Source organism: Carassius carassius, chromosome 22 (genome assembly GCF_963082965.1).
Source record: "Carassius carassius chromosome 22, fCarCar2.1, whole genome shotgun sequence".
In the NCBI taxonomy this organism is placed as follows: domain Eukaryota; kingdom Metazoa; phylum Chordata; class Actinopteri; order Cypriniformes; family Cyprinidae; genus Carassius; species Carassius carassius.
The window spans coordinates 18823778-18844958 of record NC_081776.1 but is presented as its reverse complement, the minus strand read 5'-3'; the positions used below and the strand labels follow the sequence as shown (position 1 = coordinate 18844958).

The window sequence follows — 21181 nt, the reverse complement described above, 5'->3', positions numbered from 1 at the left end:
AATGTTTGATTATACAGTTTTAGCTTAACTTCAGGTGTTTTCTTCTTCTTTGAAAAACATATTACCTGGGTTTTTGCGACTGAAAAACAAAAATCCCATTGATTAGCCCAATTTCCAACAACATCTATAGCCTCCTGCATTTTCTGCCCTACATACTGCAGGTTCTTCCCTTTTTTCCACAAAGCCATCATCCGCATATAGTGCTTTTTCTATTCCTAATTCAATTTCCCCCAAAATATCATTTATCACTATATTAAAAAGTATGGGACTACAAACACTTCCTTGAGGGGTTCCATTATCTACTTGGTAAATATCAGAGTATTTAGTACCTACTCTCACTTGTATTGTTCGTTCTTGCAAGAAATCCATAATCCAGTTATATAACCTCCCCTTAATGCCCATTCTATCTAATTTAATTAACAGTCCTTCCTTCCACACCATATCATACGCTTTCTCGATGTCAAAAAAAAAAAACTCCTATTACCGCTTCTTTTTTCATTAAAGCTTTCCTTATTTCATTCTCCAAGCATACAATTGCATCTAGTGTACTACGTCCCTTTCTGAATCCACTCTTGATATGGATATAACAAATTTTTGGTTTCCAAATAAAATAATACTCGTGAAGTAACCATTCTTTTCATTACTTTGCATATGTTTGATGTTAAAGCAATAGGTCTCTATAGTTCATCGGAATTGAGTGGTCTTTCCCAGGTTTTGCAATAGGTACTATAATGCCTTGTTTCCACGAATATGAGAGTTTTCCTGATTTCCATACTTAATTGTAAAGTTTTAAGATTACATCTAAAGCTTTATCTGACAGATGCTTGATCTTATCATAAACCACTTCATCTTTCCCTGGAGAAGTATGTCTTACCCCTTTTAGTGCCTGTTTTAGTTCATTCAATGTAAATAAGGCATCCATTGGATTTTCTGAGAAAACTTTTTGATTTAACACATCTGGATTATCACTTAACTTTTGTTCTCTTTTTTCCCTCATTTCATCTAAAATGTTATCATTACTATGCACCTTTACAAATGCCTCAGCCAAAACCTCTGCCTTTTCTTTATTACTAATAATTTGTCTATTTCTACTTATTAAAAATGGTATCCTGTTAAAATGATGTATCCCTCCCATTTTTCTAATCATTCCCCATACATCCCTAATGTCAAGTCAAGTCACCTTTATTTATATAGCGCTTTAAACAAAATACATTGCGTCAAAGCAACTGAACAACATTCATTAGGAAAACAGTGTGTCAATAATGCAAAATGATAGTTAAAGGCAGTTCATCATTGAATTCAGTGATGTCATCTCTGTTCAGTTAAATAGTGTCTGTGCATTTATTTGCAATCAAGTCGATATCGCTGTAGATGAAGTGACCCCAACTAAGCAAGCCAGAGGCGACAGCGGCAAGGAACCGAAACTCCATCGGTAACAGAATGGAGAAAAAAACCTTGGGAGAAACCAGGCTCAGTTGGGGGGCCAGTTCTCCACTGACCAGACGAAACCAGTAGTTCAATTCCAGGCTGCAGCAAAGTCAGATTGTGCAGAAGAATCATCTGTTTCCTGTGTACTTGTCCTGGTGGTCATCTGAGACAGGGGATCTGTATCTGGGGCTCTAGTTGTCCTGGTCTCCGCTTTCTTTCAGGGATGTAGAGGTCCTTTCTAGGTGCTGATCCATCATCTGGTCTGGATACGTACTGGATCCGGGTGACTGCAGTGATCCCCTGATCTGGATAAAGACTGGATCTGGTGGTTACGGTGACCTCGGAATAAGAGAGAAACAGACTAATATTTGCGTAGATGCCATTCTTCTAATGATGTAGCAAGTACATCGGATGGTATGGGAAGTGTTCCCGGTTCCAGTTTACCTAATTAATGCAGCCTAAAAAATCCTTTAACCGATTTGGATATTAAAGCATATTAGTATGTTATGTGTAAGCCAGGTTAAAGAGATGGGGCTTTAATCTAGATTTAAACTGCAAGAGTGTGTCTGCCTCCTGAACAATGTTAGGTCGGTTATTCCAGAGTTTAGGCGCCAAATAGGAAAAGGATCTGCCGACCGCAGTTGATTTTGTCACGGTTGGTAAACTGTGATCTCTGGGTGTTTGCACTTTGTGGTGAAGTCTGTGTGTTTCGCGTCTGCACTGATTAGTTTGTGGGCATCTCCGTTAATTGTCATCAGCAACAGCTGTCACTCATTACTCATCTCCTATATTTTGGCTTGTCTCATGTCTTGTGTTTGTGAGATCGTTGTTTAATGTCGTGTACCCTGTTTGTCGGCTTCAGTGTTGTCTGAGTTGGATGTCTGTGTTTTCCCAGAACCTCATCCACTCTACGCACTTCCACTCAGCTACAAACACTTACCTTCGGCTCTATTCCCCGCAGTTCCTGTGCCATCCTCTCCTGCTGCCTTCTCACCGTCATCATCCGGATTCCTCACCTTCTCACCGCCATCATCCGGATTCCTCACCTCCTCACTACCATCTTGGAGTATCGTCTTCTCAGCCTCATTGTTGTCTTGTGTTTATTTGTTTATTCATTTTCATTAAAACTGTTAAACTCGCGTTTGTTTCCAGCCTTTCCTCCACCCCACCGTCACAGATTTTGATATTCTAGGTATTATCAATCTGCTTCAGGTCAGGAAGCAGACAGACTGGCTAAACCGACCGTCTGCTAGCTGCCTCCCGTCACAGAGGTCAGTTAATTCTCAGCACATAGAGACTCTTTCACCTAGATATCACACTATAGAGACTGTGTCTGTTCCCCGAACTAGAAAATACAAAAAACGTCCAAACCAAATTAAGATTAACAATTTAATTGAGGTTCAACAAATAAAAAACAGAAGCAATATGGATAAACAAATGATAAAGCTTGGCTTATTGAATATCAGATCCCTTTCTACGAAAACACTTTTTGTAAATAATATGATCACTGATCATAATATAGATGTACTCTGTTTGACAGAAACCTGGCTAAAACCTGATGATTACATTATTTTAAATGAGTCCACCCCCCAAGATAACTGTTATAAACATGAGCCACGTCTAAAAGGCAAAGGTGAAGGTATTGCTTCAATTTATAACAACGTTTTCAGGATTTCTCAGAGGGCAGGCTACAAGTATAACTCGTTTTAAGTAATGGTACTTCATATAACATTATACAAAGAAACAAATGTTAATGATAAATCCCCTGTTATGTTTGTACTGGATACTGTATACAGGCCACCAGGGCACCATACAGACTTTATTAAAGAGTTTGGTGATTTTACATCCGAGTTAGTTCTGGCTGCAGATAAAGTTTTAATAGTTGGTGATTTTAATATCCATGTTGATAATGAAAAAGATGCATTGGGATCAGCATTTATAGACATTCTGAACTTTATTGGGGTTAGACAACACGTTTCAGGACCTACTCCTTGTCGAAATCATACTCTAGATTTGATACTGTCACATGGAATTGATGTTGATAGTGTTTAAATTATGCAGCCAAGTGATGATATCTCAGATCATTATTTAGTTTTGTGCAAACTTCATGCCAAAATTGTAAACTCTACTTCTTGTTACAAGTATGGAAGAACCATCACTTCTACCACAAAAGACTGCTTTTTAAGTTATCTTCCTAATGTATCCAAATTCCTTAGAATATCCAAAACCTCAGAACAACTTGATGATGTAACAGAAACTATGGACTCTCTCTTTTCAAGCACTTTAAATACAGTTGCTCCTTTACGCTTAAGGAAGGTTAAGGAAAACAGTTTGACACCATGGTATAATGAGCATACTCGCACCCTAAAGAGAGCAGCCCGAAAAATGGAGCGCAACTGGAGGTAAATAAAACTAGATGTATTTAGTATTGCTTGGCGGGAAAGTAACATATCCTACAGAAAAGCATTAAAAACTAATAGATCCGATTACTTTTCTTCTCTTTAAGAAGAAAACAAACATAACCCCAGGTATTTATTCAATACAGTGGCTAAATTAATGAAAAATAAAGCCTCAACAAGTGTTGACATTTCCCAACACCACAGCAGTAATGACTTTATGAACTACTTTACTTCTAAAATCGATACTATTAGAGATAAAATTGCAACCATTCAGCCGTCAGCTACAGTATCGCATCAGACAGTGCACTATAGACCCCTTGAGGAACAGTTCCACTCATTCTCTACTATAGGAGTGGAAGAATTGTATAAACTTGTTAAATCATCTAAACCAACAACATGTATGTTAGACCCTATACTATCTAAGCTCCTAAAAGAGGTGCTTCCAGAAGTCATAGATCCTCTTCTGACTATTATTAATTCCTCATTGTCATTAGGATATGTCCCCAAAACCTTCAAACTGGCTGTTATTAAGCCTCTCATCAAAAAACCACAACTTGACCGCAAAGAACTAGTTAATTATAGACCAATCTCGAATCTACCTTTTCTGTCCAAGATACTAGAAAAGGTGGTATCCTCACAATTATATTCCTTCTTAGAGAAAAATGGTATATGTGAGGATTTCCAGTCAGGATTTAGACCGTATCATAGTACTGAGACTGCTCTCCTTAGAGTTACAAATGATCTGCTCTTATCATCTGATCGAGGGTGTATCTCTCTATTAGTTTTATTGGATCTTAGTGCTGCGTTTGACACAATTGACCACAACATTCTTTTGCATAGACTTGAACAATTTGTTGGCACCAGTGGAAGTAAGTGCATTAGCATGGTTTAAATCGTACTTATATGACCGCCATCAGTTCGTAGCAGTGAATGAAGATGTATCATATCGATCACAAGTGCAGTATGGAGTACCTCAAGACTCAGTACTAGGGCCGCTACTCTTCACGCTTTATATGTTACCCTTGGGAGATATCATCAGGAAACATGGTGTTAGCTTTCACTGTTATGCTGATGATACTCAGCTCTATATTTCTTCGCGGCCCGGTGAAACACACCAATTTGAAAAACTAATGGAATGCATTGTCGATATAAAAAACTGGATGACGAGTAATTTCTTACTGCTAAATTCTGAAAAAACAGAGGTGTTAATTATAGGACCTAAAAACTCCGCTTGTAATAACCTAGAACACTGTCTAAGACTTGATGGTTGCTCTGTCAATTCTTCGTCATCAGTTAGGAACCTTGGTGTGCTATTTGATCGCAATCTTTCCTTAGAAAGCCACGTTTCTAGCATTTGTAAAACTGCATTTTTCCATCTCAAAAATATATCTAAATTATGTCCTATGCTCTCAATGTCAAATGCAGAAATGTTAATCCATGCATTTATAACCTCAAGGTTAGATTATTGTAAATGGATTCATGAGATGGGAAGGTACATCCCTGTGCCTACTACTCTCACCGCCTGAGCCCAGCAGAACGGAATTATGACATAGGGAACCGGGAGCTGTTGGCGGTCAGGCTGGCCTTGGGTGAGTGGCGTCACTGGTTCGAGGGGTCAGCGCAGCCCTTCTTGGTTTGGACGGACCATAAGAATTTGGAATACGTCCGTTCGGCCAAGAGGGTGAGTTCACGCCAGGCCCGATGGGCACTCTTCTTTGGCCGGTTCAACTTCTCTCTCTCGTATCGCCCAGGCTACAAAAATGTAAAGCCCGATGCCCTCTCCCGTCTTTACATGGATACTAAGAGAACAGGTGCATAAACTGAAACCATTATCCCTACAGTAATTGTGGTGGGGTCCCTCTCCTGGGATGTGGAGAGGAGAGTGCTGGAGGCCATACGAGAGAGAGAGGTGCCAAGGGGGTGCCCAGAGGGTAGACTTTTTGTGCCGGCTGTGCTGCGCCCTGAAGTCCTCCAGTGGGGGCATTCATCCAAGTTAGTCTGTCATCCTGGGGTTCGGAGATCTCTGGCTGCCATCCGCCAGCGATTCTGGTGGCCATCCATGGCCCAGGAGGTCAGGCAGTTTGTGTTTGCCTGCCCAGTTTGTGCCCAGAACAAGAGTTCTAATCAGCCTCCTGTTGGTCTGCTTACCCATCCCCTCCCGCACCTGGTCACACATACCCCTTGACCATTGAGGGATTCATGGCCTTCTGGTGGATGTGGTTTCTGAGAGGGGGCCACAGTTTGTCTCCCGGTTCTGGAAGGAGTTCTGTCGACAGATGGGGGCCTGTCGAGTCTGTCGTCAGGTTTTCACCCTCAGACCAAGGGCAGTCTGAGTGGGCAAACCAGGTTCTGGAACAAGCTCTCCGCTGATCTGTCTGTTTTTCCCTATAGTGTGTGTGGTTGTTTAAACTTACCATGTGCTTCTGTGTCACCGTGGTGCCGGTCTCCACCCTCTTGTTTCATTATTATCTTGTTATTGGTCACCATCGCCTGCTGCATCATGTTAATCACTCCTTCTCTATTTAGTCTCCTCATGTGTGCTGTCTGTTGTCAGATCGTCGTGCTGTACTCGTTTATGTTTTAGCTCTGTCCACATCTCTCTTTTGGCCAGCACAGAGATCGTGCCCGTTTTGTTTTTCATCTTTTAGTTTTGTTTTCTCATTCTTCCTCCTGCTTTCAGGCAGCGCTACTCTTCAGCCCTCCTGTGCTCGCGATCACCGATCGCTGTCACTCCTCTTCTTCACCTCGCCGCAGCGCGCCACCAGTTCCTGCCTCAACAGCGCCCCCGCCCCCCTGTCAGTTTATCTGGGCATTGCATTAGTGGATTTTCCAAGTGGAATTCGTCCAGGAGGTTCTTTTGGATCTGCTCCAGACTGCCCTGTACCTGGATAGTTTTTTGTTTGTTTATTTTTTCTTTTCTCATTTGAAATTCAAGCCTGTCTAATATACTGACCTTTTGAGCACCTGCAACTGAGTCCCAGTCTCGCAGTGACACATCATTTCCAACTTTACATCCTCCATAACCCGCACTATGGTTTTCTCCACAATTACAACATTTTGGGTCTACTGCATGCCCACACTTTCCGTACTCGTGCTCTCCTCCACATCTAGCAAAACGTTGTTTTCCATTGCACACTGCAGCTACGTGACCAAACTTCTGACACTTAAAGCATCTTATAGGTGGAGGAATGTACGGTCATACCACGTAACTCCATTACCTTTCTCAGGTAATTTTTCCGCATTAAAATGAATCATTACCGAGAGACTATCTACCTTTTGTTCATTTTTGACATATTTAAGTCTCTTCACATCAACTACTACTGTCCTACCTTCTGTCCATGATAGATTCCGTTTGATAGACTCAACTGAAACATCAGTTGAAATCCCTGTTATCACTCCTTTTACCCATTTCCGTTCCTCCATCATTGTACACGATACTTTTATGCCCAGCAAAGATTTTAGTCCTACTGCAGCTTTTTGCTGCTTCTTATCATGACACAACCACAGTAATCTGCCATCTCTCATCCTCTTTGCACTATCGATCTTGCCAACCGCTTCTTTCAAAGCTTTAGTTATTTTAATTGGATTTAACACATTAGCCGATTCCGCCAAAAATTTAATCATTACCTTGTATTCCTCTTTCGGTCTAGTAACCTGTTTCCTTTCTCTTTCTCTTTCACTATCTGATCCAGATGTTTGATCCCTCATTTTTTTCCTTTTACGATTTTCAGCTATGGTCCAATTACTATTTCCAGTACTTTCTAATTCCCAGCCATCCATTCCATCCGTCTCCGGATCACTTCCTGAATCCACGCAACTTCCTTCCATCACCACCTCAGTCACACCCCAGTGTTGCCTTCTGCCCAATCCCAGCCACACAGTTCTCTCAACCCTTTTTTCCACCAGGCCGCATTTTATGGTCCAAGTGCAAGTCTCGCGGTCGTCTGCTCAGAGCCTCGGCACATGCTCTCCGATGGCGATATTTACGTCACGCCTACCTAGCGGTCCATAGCGGACTCGCGAAAAGTATAACAGAGGCTTAAGATACTAAGACGCGCACGGGAGCATGACTTTACACGCGACATTGCAGAAAATGTCAACAAATGTACAAATGTAGCCTTAGTTGATCCAAATATGGAAAGCAATTTCAAATTTTATAGTTTTGCCACAGTTCTTCAATTAAGGATGATTGCTGCGTAGTATATGGTGTTTCCATTTGCTTGAACTTCTTCAAGTGAGTTGCGGGGCGAACCGAAAATCCTCCTTCACTGATACTGCGACTATTCTTTTGGGTTCATTCGCTGGCATTCTCCACATTTCTTTTTTTCTCCCTTAAAAACAAATTTGTAATTTCTGATGCCCAATTTTACAGAACTAATGGCTGTTGATGACTATTTGAATTGAATTCTGCCAAAGTGCGCGCTTGTAGCCTATGTGTTCATAATGATATGTAATGTCTGAAAATAATTTATGAAAAACAAAATAATTAAACATAAAAACATTAGGCTATAGCTCAGGGGTTTTCAAAGTGTGGGGCGCGCCTCCCCAGGGGGGCCCAGAGCATGTCAGGGGAGGCGCGGGGAAAAATGATAATAAATGTAAAATATAATTGAGTTAAATTATTATAAGTATTTTTTATTATATTTGAATGTTTTTACTTAAACAATACTAAAAAATAAAAAATAAAAAATATGAGAAACATTTTTCACCCAGAAGGCCGTAGCCATGAATTTGCTGATGTTTGGTAAGCCCGCCAATACAGGTATGTGCCTATTAATACTATGGAGCGGTTTCTGAGACCCCCCGATTCAAAGCCTTCAACTTCAGGGCTTAAACCCAAAAGACGACGATATGATGATCAGTACTTGAGTTTAGGATTTACGTGGACAGGACCAGCTGACGAACCATGACCTTTATGTGCGGTTTGTCAAGATATTTTGGCAAATGACAGCATGAGACCCACAAAACTTCGGCGACATCTTGAAACCAAGCATGTTGAGGTGGCAGGAAAACCTCCAGAATTTTTCCAGAGAAAACTTCAAACCTTTCAAGGTCAGAAAAAAATTGTGGAAGATTTTGTCAAATTAAATGGAAAGGCCACTGAAGCTTCATATCGCGTTTCATTGCGTATTGCCAAGGCAGGCAAAGCACATACGACTGGAGAGACGTTAATTCTGCCGGCAGCAAAAGACCTGTGTTCCGTGATGCTAGGATAGGCAGCGGATTCTAAGCTTGATTCTGTTCCACTCTCTGACAACACAATAAGTCGGCGCATCTCAGACATGGAGCAAGTGTTAGACAGTGTCAGAAACAGCCCATTTTTTGCACTCCAGATCGACGAATCCACCGATGTGGCCAGCTGCGCTCAGCTGTTAACATATGTGCGGTACGTGAAAAACATGGACATTCAAGAAGAGTTTCTATTTAGTAATCCTTTGCCCACCAACACAACAGGTGAGCACATTTTCAACAAATTAAACGAATTTGTGAGAAAGAACGATATAGACTGGGAACGCTGCTGTGGCATATGCAGTGATGGGGCAAAATCAATGACAGGCCGCCACAGTGGTCTCATATCGAGGGTTAAAGAGGTAGCTCTGAGAGCCGTGTGGACCCACTGCACAAACCATAGACAAGCCTTAGCTGCCAAGAAGATGCCAAATGATCTTCGGAGTGTCCTCGATGAAGCTGTGAAAATTGTCAACCTGATAAAAGCACGACCTCTAAATGCTCGTCTTTTCCATGTTTTATGCAATGAATTGGGTGCGCATTACAAACAGCTGCTTCTGCACACCGAAGTCCGATGGCTGTCTCGGGGCAAAGTTCTATCACGACTTTTTGATTTGTGTGAGGAAGTACTACTTTTTCTGTCAAATGTTCAGTCACCACTGAAGCAGCACATGAGTGATTCAAGTTGGATCGCAAGGTTGGCTTATTTATCTGACATATTTGAATGCCTCAACATGCTTAATACATTGTTGCAGGGCAGCGACAATGTGTTTTTGGCATTTGAGCAAGTGTCCTCGTTCCGGAGAAAGCCGGATCTATGGGCCACTCGTGTGGAGAAAGGATGCTTGGACATGTTTCCTACGCTGGCTGACTTCATGCAAGAGGCAGGGCCGACAGTGGTTTCTATTCAGCTTTTGGTCGCTGAACACCTAAGGGGTCTGTGTCAGCAATTCACACACTATTTTTCCAACAAGACAATCCAGGACGAGTGGATTCACGATCAATTCAAATTCCAGCCAGCAGAAAGTGACGCACTGTCTATACAAGACGAAGAGGCTTTGATTGATCTGACTAGTAATCATGAACTGGAGCAAATGTGATTACACTCTCTTCGATTGGACATTTCTGGCTCTCTATTCAAAATGAATATCCTGAACTTACACAAAGGGTAGAGATGTTTAAATTTTGGCGTTGTTTAAAGTTCTTTCCACACGCTCTGTTACAGGACATCTGACTGTTTTGACTAGGGTGGACAGTTCTTGCAATTTTAAATTGCTTAAAAAATATCCATCATTGTTTTTGTTTCAGTATTTTTAGTTGTAAAATCGTCATATTAACCTACTTGTTATTACTCAAAAAATAACTGCACTTTTCATGTTAATACAAATAATAATAAAAGTGAGGGGGGGGGGCGCCATTGGGTAAGCTGTGTCAAAAGGGAGGCCCTCTGTCTTAGACTTTGAAAACCCCTGCTATAGCTTATATTTCTTTAGTAGTCTACATTTTTTTAATTAATGTAAAAAATAAAATTAATTGTAAAACTAAAAGTTTTTTTTTTTTTTTTTTATTGTGTTCAGCATGGTGGGATGCATTTGAATTCGTGACAGGCCGCATGCGGCCCACGGGTTAGACAATGTTATTGTTATGACAATGATATTTCTTAAAGAAAAATGTTTTTGCGCATGCACGCACACACACACACACACACACACACACACACACACACACACACACACACACACACACACACACATATATATATATATATATATATATATATATATATATTTTATTAATTCAAAATTCATATCTACAAAATGAAGCAAAATGTCAGAAATACTAAGATATAAATGAAAACAGACCAAATTGTCCTCAGAATCTTTTTTTAATCAGATTGAATAACTGGCTCTTTGAAAAACTCAAGAACAGTCATGAAGCAACTAATTAAAATGTGTTATGCATGTACTCCATCTGTACAGTAATGAAGTCATGCAAATTGAAACTCTTCTCAATGTACTAAGCATTAACACTGTATTAAGAATTTAATTTCTTGGATTTCTCAAAGAGGCTGTTGATTGTGGGCTGCGTCTTGCTGGTGGCAGGGTTAACTGTGTGGCTTTGGGCACCAGTTAGGGCAGTATGGTTCTGAATTCTGTAAAATTTTTAATATAAAAAATAATTTATATATTAAACTGCCCATTTCATATTTTTTCAATACAATAGAATACAGAAAATGTTTACATTTATGTTGTATGTTAGTACTGTACTTTCAATAAAATAAAAACAGTGTGATACTTTTTTTTATTAATCAAATGAAATCAGTGTTAGCAAAATACATTTTAGTATTCCAGAATTGGCACAGAAGCTGCACTTTAAGTGACTCTGCAATTACAACTGCATAAATAATGAGTATGTATTTTATATATGAAGTTTTCAATATGAAATGCCAAATACATTAAATATAAATGAAATGCTGAAAAAAAATATTTTATGTACTACCATTAAATGGGAAACTACTACATCCAGTAGGTGGCAGTCTTTCTAAATGATTTATTGACAGAGCCATTCAAAAGAAACGTCTGGTCACTTCAGTGATTACTCACAGGAAACTTCGTGAATGGCTCATTTAAAAATTTACTCACCCGATTCGTTCAATACACAAATAATTTTTTAGGAACTAAACAAGCTGATTTTAACTTTATAAACGAATAAAGGGCTGACGAGAACAGACTGCAGATGTAGTCATGTTAATGAATATAACAAAGATTGTTGCAAAGAATGAAAACCATTCATCCAGAAGGTGGACAAAAGAGCAACAAAATTATATACATACTATATAGAAAGTTATTATTTAAAAATGCAGTGTTTAAACTGCTAATTTTATTTTTTGCTAATATTTTCAGTCCCTGTCTCTAGATAGCTTGAATAATATGCAACACCTTACTGTAATGTTAAACAGGACATCGTCAAAAATGAAGATAAATTATTTAAGGTAAATAAGTTACACTAACCTTTGTGTACTCTGCAAAAGATGTGGGATGTGTCCGAAGGTAGACATTGTCTCCACATTTCTTTTTTTCTCCCTTAAAAACAAATTTGTCATTTCTGATGCCCAATTTTACAGAACTAATGGCTGTTGATGACTATTTGAATTGAATTCTGCCAAAGTGCATGTGTTCTCTGTAGACATTCACGGCAGTTTGGTTTTCCGTCATCATCAGATAAAAATCCAAAGTAATTCCATATTTCACTATGTGAGTTGCTCTTTTTCAAGAGACTGTCGCGGTCAAGTGTTGTATTTAATTTCATTGTATTCACAGGAACATACCATTGCAATTTAAAATGAAATGAACCGAATCAGATGTGTGTCGGGGGGAAAAAAAAAACACAACACCATATATGGTATATAAGGAGCGAATTCTACACAGGTTTTTTTGTGTGCTTAAAGGGCACCGCAGAAAGACGACAGGAAGACAAAAGACACTATATTGTTTATTTGCGACACAAGTGTTCAACGTTTTAGCAACTACCCCACAAGCCACATACAACAGTACTTATGGTAGAACCGTAATGATGATACTACCTTTAAAAAATACAGTGGCACCGCCAGTATTTTGAACCCTTAGTATCGCGATACTACTGTAGTACCGGTAAACCGTGCAACCCTAATATATATATATATATATATATATATATATATATATATATATAGCTTAATGATTCTGAGTACAACAATACAAAAATAATAATTTCTATATTAAATTCTAAATCTCAATTACATTTACAATTTCATTGTTGCGTGAACCTCTACAAACATGTCTTTCATTTAATTGTAAATAGGAATTACAAATAAATAAAAAAAACTGGTTTAGGGGCATCTCTTAAGCAGCAAGAATACAGAAAAATACCACATGCTTTAAATTGGCCTAAAAACACATTTAAACATCAAAGGGCCTGCGTGTTTTGCCCCACCCCATTTGGTGCCTGACTGCCCCTGAGCGTCTATGCATAATAATGCAAAGTGAAGAATCTTTGCATATGTATGACCTTTTATCAGCTAAAAGGGACTGAATGACTGTAGTTTTGTTTTATTAACCCCGCCTACTGAAAACCTCTATGACGCCATAGAGCCATGTTTCTTCCGTCTGACACCGGATGGCGCTACTACAGCGCACTGTTTACGGCACAGGAGACAAAGCAACCAACTCGATTTCAACACTGGATAAACCGTACGCTCTATTTAACCATTTCACAGCCGAAACTACTGAAACCCCGGGACACGAAGGTAAGTTATAATTGTGTCTTTATTCGAGTGTTCTACATTGTCTCGGGAAGACACATGCATGATTTTGGTTTAGATTAAGTGGCCCGGCTAGTTCGACGAGCTTCTCTGTTTTGTGCGACCTGGATCCGGTTCTGCCTCATCAGGTTATGTCCTATGTGGCCTAACTCAACCACACAATTGAGTTGTCACTAAGTCAAATTCGCTCTTTCTTCGTAATTAAATGTTTACACATAGGCATTTTAAATCCCCAGTAGTCGTTTTTATAAATTCAATAATAAGAAAATACAACGAGTAACTCGAGTTAAAGAAGCGTGACGTGTTTTTCTGTTGTTTTGTCTGCGAGCTAATGCACTAGCCGCTAGCATGTGTCGCTCGAGGTCGCGAGACCGTTGAGGTGAGTAGCTCAAGCAGCACCCCGACTTCCTTACTATGTACAACTCGGAGACAAAATCTTATTCATACTACATGAACATACAACAGGCATACGGTAATTATTATAGTAGTTGGCTACTTGGTGTCTATATTTTTATTTATGCCTTATATCGTGACAACTATCAGAAAATGTAAGTGTTATTTATATTCTTTAAACCAAATATGAATAGTTTAGCATAGTTTGACATGTATAGTGTATATTTAGTTTTTCCTATTAATGGCTGTGATAGGCAATATTGGCATTGATGACAACAATGTTTTGTTTAATTTAGCTATTTTCATTTATAAATAGTTGAAAACCAGAATAGGGCTATATGACTATTAATTGTTAATTATAGCGATATATATATATCAGTACAGACCAAAAGTTTGGACACACCTTCTCATTCAAAGAGTTTTCTTTATTTTCATGACTTTGAAAATTGTAGATTTTCACTGAAGGCATCAAAACTATGAATTAACACATGTGGAATTATATGTGGAATTATATACATAACAAAAAAGTGTCAAACAACTGAGAATATGTCATATTCTAGGTTCTTCAAAGTAGCCACCTTTTGCTTTGATTACTGCTTTGCACACTCTTGGCATTCTCTTGATGAGCTTCAAGAGGTAGTCACCTGAAATGGTCTTCCAACAGTCTTGAAGGAGTTCCCCGAGAGATGCTTAGCACTTGTTGGCCCTTTTGCCTTCAGTCTGTGGTCCAGCTCACCCCTAAACCATCTCGATTGGGTTCAGGTCCGGTTACTGTGGAGGCCAGGTCATCTGGCGCAGCACCCCATCACTCTCCTTCTTGGTCAAATAGCCCTTGATGCCTTCAGTGTGACTCTACAATTTTCATAGTCATGAAAATAAAGAAAACTCTTTGAATGAGAAGGTGTGTCCAAACTTTTGGTCTGTACTGTATATATATATATATATATATATATATATATATAATATAAATAAATAAAATGACAGTTACTATGTAGGACAATCAAGTTGTCGTTATTTATATAGAGCTTTATACATTACAGATTGTCAAAAAAAGTGTTAAACAGGAAAAATGTGTTGATATTGCAAGAGGACAATAGAAAACAGTCAGTTTATCAGTTAAAGTCAGTTCATTGTGAATTCAGTGATGTCATCATCCAGCTCATCCACTTCCATTTCTGTGATGTCAAGTCAACAATGTTGCCAGAAATTGTGTCCCCAACTAAGCAAACCAAAACTCTATTGGTGACACAAATGGAGAAAATCATCTTGGGAGAAACCAGGCTCAGTCGGGAGTGGTTCTCCTCTGGCTAGATGAAAACAGCATGGTGTGGTTTAATTGTATATTATAATATAATATGTAAGGAATAATTGACGATGGGCCATTTAATTATTAGAAAAATAATGCACACCTAAGGTGGTGAAGCGGCCACAAAGCGGAGTGGCCATTACACCTCGGGTGTGCATTATTTTTCTAATAATTCAACGGCTTGGAGTCAGGTATTCCTCTTATACTTTGGTTACCACACCTCAAGACATCGACCAGATGATATATTTGAAGGGATTCGTCCGGTTTTTGTACTTAAATTGCTATTGTGAGTAGGATTATTTCTTCCGCATCTCATCCAATGCCTCTTTTGCTAGTTCCAAAACGTAATTTTGGTAATGGAGGCTTGAGCTGTTGACAGTTATTAATGAAGTTATCAGAAAGAGAGCGAGAGCGGCAGAGACACACACACAGAGAGAGAGAGCTTGTGTGAATTAAGCTAAAGTACCTCTGTGAGTCCCTCAACACTCTTCTGCTGTAGCATCTCTAAACAGCGCTGTTATTACCTCGCTAGTGAGAGATGTCATGTGTGACCTTTAAGTTGCTATATAGCTAACTGATAAAATCGTCAGAGCAGCGCTGACAACACATTTTTGCACAAATTACGTATTATTACAGTTTTATATGCAAAGGGATCTGGAACTGTAATGCGGTCAAGAGAGCTGCCTGGAACTACATTCGCCGTGCATTTCCCAGAAAATAATTGCACACCTCAACGTTCATCAGCCAATCAAATTCAAGCATTCCATTGCCCTGTGTACAAATGTTTATATAAACACTTTGCATAGTTAACTGTAATAATGGTCATGCAGTTTGCACAAAAAAGTGTTGCCCTGACAATTGTATCAGTTAGCCTATATAGTGTAGCAACTTAAAGGCTGCACACAACATCTCTCACTAGAGAAGTACTAACATCACTGTACAGAGACACAAAAAAATTTAGGGCTGCAACTAATGATTATTTTGATAATCGATTAGTTGGTCGATTATTTTTTCGATGATTCTTTAAAAAAATAAATTATTATTATTTAAAGTTTGACAAAAACAGACACGTTCTGCCCAATGTTTTTTCAAACAAATGTGCCAACTGAATGCTATAAAAACATACAGTACTTAACAATTTATTAGACCACCTGTCATAAGACAAAACACGTATTTTAAGAATCAAAAAAAATAAATTAAATATAATTAAATCTCAAAATGTTATTGTCATTTATCGGGCAAATAACAAACCAAAACGGCTAAATAGTATTTATTCACATAATAACAAAAATTGCCTTCTTTGACTTTGATAACCGCTCACATGCTTGCTGGCATTGTTTATGTACTTTCTTGACTGGGAATAAAAAAACATACATCACTTGACTATTTTTTATGCCTTTCTTTCATAGACAACAGCAATAAATATATTATAGCATTATAGCAAATAGCCTTTCTACTGTAACTAAAGAGCTACCATATTTAAGGACTTACCAATACAGTAAGCTAAAAAAATAATTTTGATATTTACCAATACTGTTAAGAACAACGGAGGCTCAAATCTTACAAAATTGGTAAAAAACCTTACATAAATTTGTTAATCAGGGTAGGCAATATAGTTTAAATCTCTAGATCAAACATTTAAATAATAAGGATAATTAAGATGAATAAAATCACATTAATGCTCTGCAGGAACACGCATCGCATGCACTTTGATCACAGTCAGTCTTCTCTTACTGTCATTACTTTATCCTGTAAAAGCATCTGATTTATATTTCAGACAATTACACACTGCTGTCCCTTCAGTTTCTAGTACTCTTACTTGCACTGCATGTTGACTTTTAAACACAAATTCAATGTTGAACAACGGGTATTTCAGCACAGTGAATGTTTTTTGAGTAGTGAGTAGTGTCTCCCTCTCTACTGTTTTCCATCTGTTTAATGCGTGCACCTGCCGCGCCGGCGCTCTTTCAGTAAATATTTCAACTTTACCCAGGCTGTCAGGATGGGCCTTTATGCAAAAATGTTGCCGATGATTTTAATTATTGATAGTAATTTCTATGTTATGTTTTTTACAGAAACACTGAATGACCAAAAAAGCACCACCACCAGTTCAGTAATGTTCATTTAAAATGACTAATATGCATTCAAACATGGTTATCAAGTTTATTTCTAATTACTTAAATTATTTTATTAAATAATACTTGTTTATTATAATGCTTAATTGTGTACTTTCAGATATTTAAAAAAACTGTGCCATTTTACAAACAAACGTGTGTGTATGTATATGTGTTGTGTACATCGGTCTGGCTGCGGTGCCTTCTACAAACGCAGTTAAAGTCAATGTGATGAGTAGACTGCAGTTGGGCTCAGGTGGTTGTGGTGTGGGATGTGTTTCCCATACATTTATTTATTTTTGGAGACTCGCCACGATTTTAAAACTGATCGATTTTCAAAAAGGCTTCATTGAATAAACATAAGTAACGTTATGTACTGCACGTTTAATAATAATAATTCCATACATTTATGTTTAAATATCAAAATGAGGCACGGGTGTTTTTATATCACTATTTCGGAAGGAAGACTTACATTACATTACATTTATTCATTTAGCAGATGCTTTTATCCAAATTGACTTAAAAATAAGGACAGTGGAAGCAATCAAAAACAACAAAAAGAGCAATGATGTATATATAAGTGCTATAACAAGTCTCAGTTAGGTTAACACAGTACACGTAGCATGGGCTTTTAAATAATAAATAAAGAGAAAACGGATAGAATAAAAAAAAGAATAGAGCAAGCTAGTGTTAGATAACGCAGCGTTTGTGAGCGTAGCTCTGCTTTGTTTACAGCTGTTACTGGGGAAACCTCTATTTCTCACGCTTTATGCATCTCCTGCTCGGAAATAATTAATTTGCCATTTCATTATGTCCACCTGATTTACGCAGCAAACATATTTAGTTTATCAAAAAAAAAAAAAAATCTACTCTAGAGGGACTTGGCTGTTGTTATTGATTCTATTTGGAAGTCTACCGGAAGTTAAGTTAGGGCCACAAAAGCGCACATGCTCAGTAACGTTTGTTTATGTTGTTGCCGTTGAAACCATCTATATATATATATATATATATATATATACATATATACATATATTAGGGATGCAACAATACAGTTAGCCCACGGTTCAATACATAACTTGGTTTTTAACCACAGTTTTCGGTTCGGTTCTGATGGCTTGACACGTAAGAGTGTGTTTTTTTTGTTATTCTATGCTTAGGCAATAGGAACAGTAAGAGGTTAAGAAGAAAAAATAAAAACGATTCATTGCAATACTCCTTTATTTTACTTAAAAGCAAAGAAAAGTCCACTAGTTCCTAGTGTATTGTATAATATAAAATATTTTTTTCTTTTAAAATTAACACTAACTTCTCACAACTGCTGGTAGCCCATGTACAAACTGGGGAACACACAAATTCCTAAATTTTGAAAATAAACATACATTTGAAGTTAGTAAACATAAATTGATAATTTCAAATAAACATACATGTACTTCAGTAAACATAAACAAATGAATAAAATCTAAATTAAACTTAACAGTACTCCGGTACAGTATTCTTCATTCAGAATGTAAAGTGCAATTTCACTTAGGTCAGCTATCTATTCTTGTATTTTGAGGTTCTTCTGTATAAAGATAAGCCTGTCAACATTCTCTGCAACAAGGAGCTTTTTGCATTTACAATGTCCCTGGCAGTGGAGAAAATTCTCTAACTCGCAACAGAGTGTTTTTTGGAGGACTTTATTACCTGATCTGCTGTCCTGCTGTGATATTGCTGGGTGATGGTGCCTCAGATGTGCAGTCATGTTGGAAGTTTACAGTAGGCTACACGTGTAAAACAATGCTTGCAAACAGTCATTTTTTTTGTTGACCATTTTTTCTTTCTCTGCATTATACTCAACGGCTCGGAAAAGTCTCCACACCATAGATTTGAAAGACGCCGGCGCTTCCTCGGACTGCCTCACTTCACCGCTCGCCATGTTAAAGTGTGGAATGATGGTTCAGCACCCCTTACGTTAGAGCATAGTCATTGAATATTTACTCGCGGGGAAGAGTTTCCTCATCTCAGCTCGTAGATTTACAGGCACATACAAAACAGTAAATTCGGAGAGAAATAAAACGCACAAATTATTTAAACGTAAAACCGAAAAAAAACGCAATTCACAAGCACGTATTGAACCATGGGTGTCATACCGAACGGTTCAATACTATATTGAGAATTGTGGCATCCCTTATATATATATATATATATATATAGGAATTACGGTGTGTGTGTGTGTGTGTATATATGTGTATATGTATGTATGTATATGTGTTGCGAGGGGCACAGATACTTCAAAAGTATCGCGATTCTCGGAAATTAAAAATGTCAAGATTCCTACATTTTTTTATTAGTATCGATACTTCAAAGAATGACTGCGTTCCAGATTTGTAAGAGGCGTATTTCATGTTGGTGTGTGCAACGCACGCTTCCAGTGCCTCCCTATGGACATCTGTGTTTTTCTCCTCACGCAAGCAGCAAAAAAGCACTATAGCGAGATGGCAGCATTAGTGGCTTTACTAAACTGATTTGGCTTTACTAAAATGTGTGCATAATCGCATTAAATTTAAGTTGTTCAGATGAACAAAGCATGAAATACATGTGTGTGTATATATACACACATACATGTGTGTGTGTGTGTGTATATTAGGGCTGAATGATATGGACAAAATTTCATATCTCGATTTTCATGCCAGATATCGAGATATATATACAATACGATATGACTACGTGTTCTTTTGCTAAGCACGACCTGCACAACACTTCACTCTGTTTAACATCGTTGTGGCAGGGGGGGCGTGGTTTAGCGAAGTCTGCAGCGGGAGAGAGAATCAGGAGACGAGCGGTAAGTGAGTGGTTTGGGCGAAAATTATCATCACCTGTTTCTGGTTCTAGTAATTGGCGTGGAGAGAGTATAAAACGCCAGGAGAGTTGGAAGCAAGCGAGAGAGAGACGGACTGCTGACGCGAAGCCGGAAACGAAACCGGAAAGAGTAAATCGGAAGTGCCGGGACAATGTGCCAGAATAGAAGTCACCATTTGGTGTTTGCAAAGTTTAAGTTATTTTCTGTTTAATAAATACGTCAGCAGTCCTGCCGACCCCTTTGTCCTCTTCCTTGCCCACACGAACTTACTACAATCGTCTTTTCTGAATCCAAAATACTTCCAAATTATGGAAGATGATTTATGGTTTGGCACCAAGTCAGATTCTGCACTGCCACCGGCCGCATTATCTCCCGCACTCATTTTCTTTCTTTCTAATTTATCGGCTGTATCTGTACAGTGTGCATAGACGTTGGAACAGGGGCTGGGGGAGGGCCCTCTCGGGGTCAGGTAGCTGGGGAGGGTTTTTGTTCGTTGTTTTTGTTTTCCGTTGTTTTATATATATATATATATATATATATATATATATATATATATACAGAATCTGAATTAAAATGTTTGATTTAAGCCTACATTTCAAAATTTTATGTCAGAAAATGTATTGTTTTTAAGCCTTTCGCACGTACGATCACACAGGTGTAATCAGTCTAGGCTGGTTCCTGGAGCGTACGATCAAGTGCATCACATGATCAACTGCTAAATTCAAATGTTGAATTTAGCCAGAGACAGGCGTGCTCAGAGCTGTCATATATCACAACTTTTCAGTGTTTTCAACCACATACTGTTTATTTTAGGTTTCAAACATATAAATTCACATAAGTACTAAAAAAACAATACATTTAGAGTTTGTAAAATACACACTGATGTCTATAGAAGAGGTAATAATAATCCTTTCCATTATAATTGGACACGTTTTATTCATATCAGATACACATTGTAACTTCAATGTTTACTCTATTCTATTCCCAGTTCACCCGCCACTTACTTTTAAGTATTTCGGGAGAAGTGGATGAATTCACGTGTTGTAAACATAGAGGTTGTAAATCCAACAGATCCGATTCTCTGAACTGCGGCACAAACTAACACGGCGGTGCCCATCGCGCATACAGCTCAACTAACGCGATCATTATAAAGGTGTTTAAACAACAATATAC

At 38.3% G+C, this 21181-nt stretch overlaps 2 protein-coding genes across 3 annotated transcripts in view; one reads left to right on the top strand and one right to left on the bottom strand.

The window, feature by feature from the left end:
- Positions 1-1557: 1557 nt before the first annotated feature.
- The window catches only part of LOC132098587 (uncharacterized), a 76938-nt gene continuing 57314 nt past the window's right edge, over positions 1558-21181 (bottom strand). The window contains exon 4 of the mRNA XM_059504649.1: positions 1558-1767. Coding sequence (XP_059360632.1) covers positions 1758-1767 — 10 coding nt within the window. The 3' untranslated portion in view covers positions 1558-1757. The remainder of the gene's footprint in view (positions 1768-21181) is intronic.
- Positions 13423-21181, top strand: part of LOC132099082 (zinc finger BED domain-containing protein 4-like) — a 34290-nt gene continuing 26531 nt past the window's right edge. The window contains exon 1 of one of the 2 annotated variants that reach the window (XM_059505520.1): positions 13423-13484. The gene's annotated coding sequence lies outside the window, so the exon portion shown is untranslated. Of the gene's footprint in view, positions 13485-13712; positions 13736-21181 lie in introns of those variants that run through there. The other variant, XM_059505521.1, reaches the window with a different exon arrangement.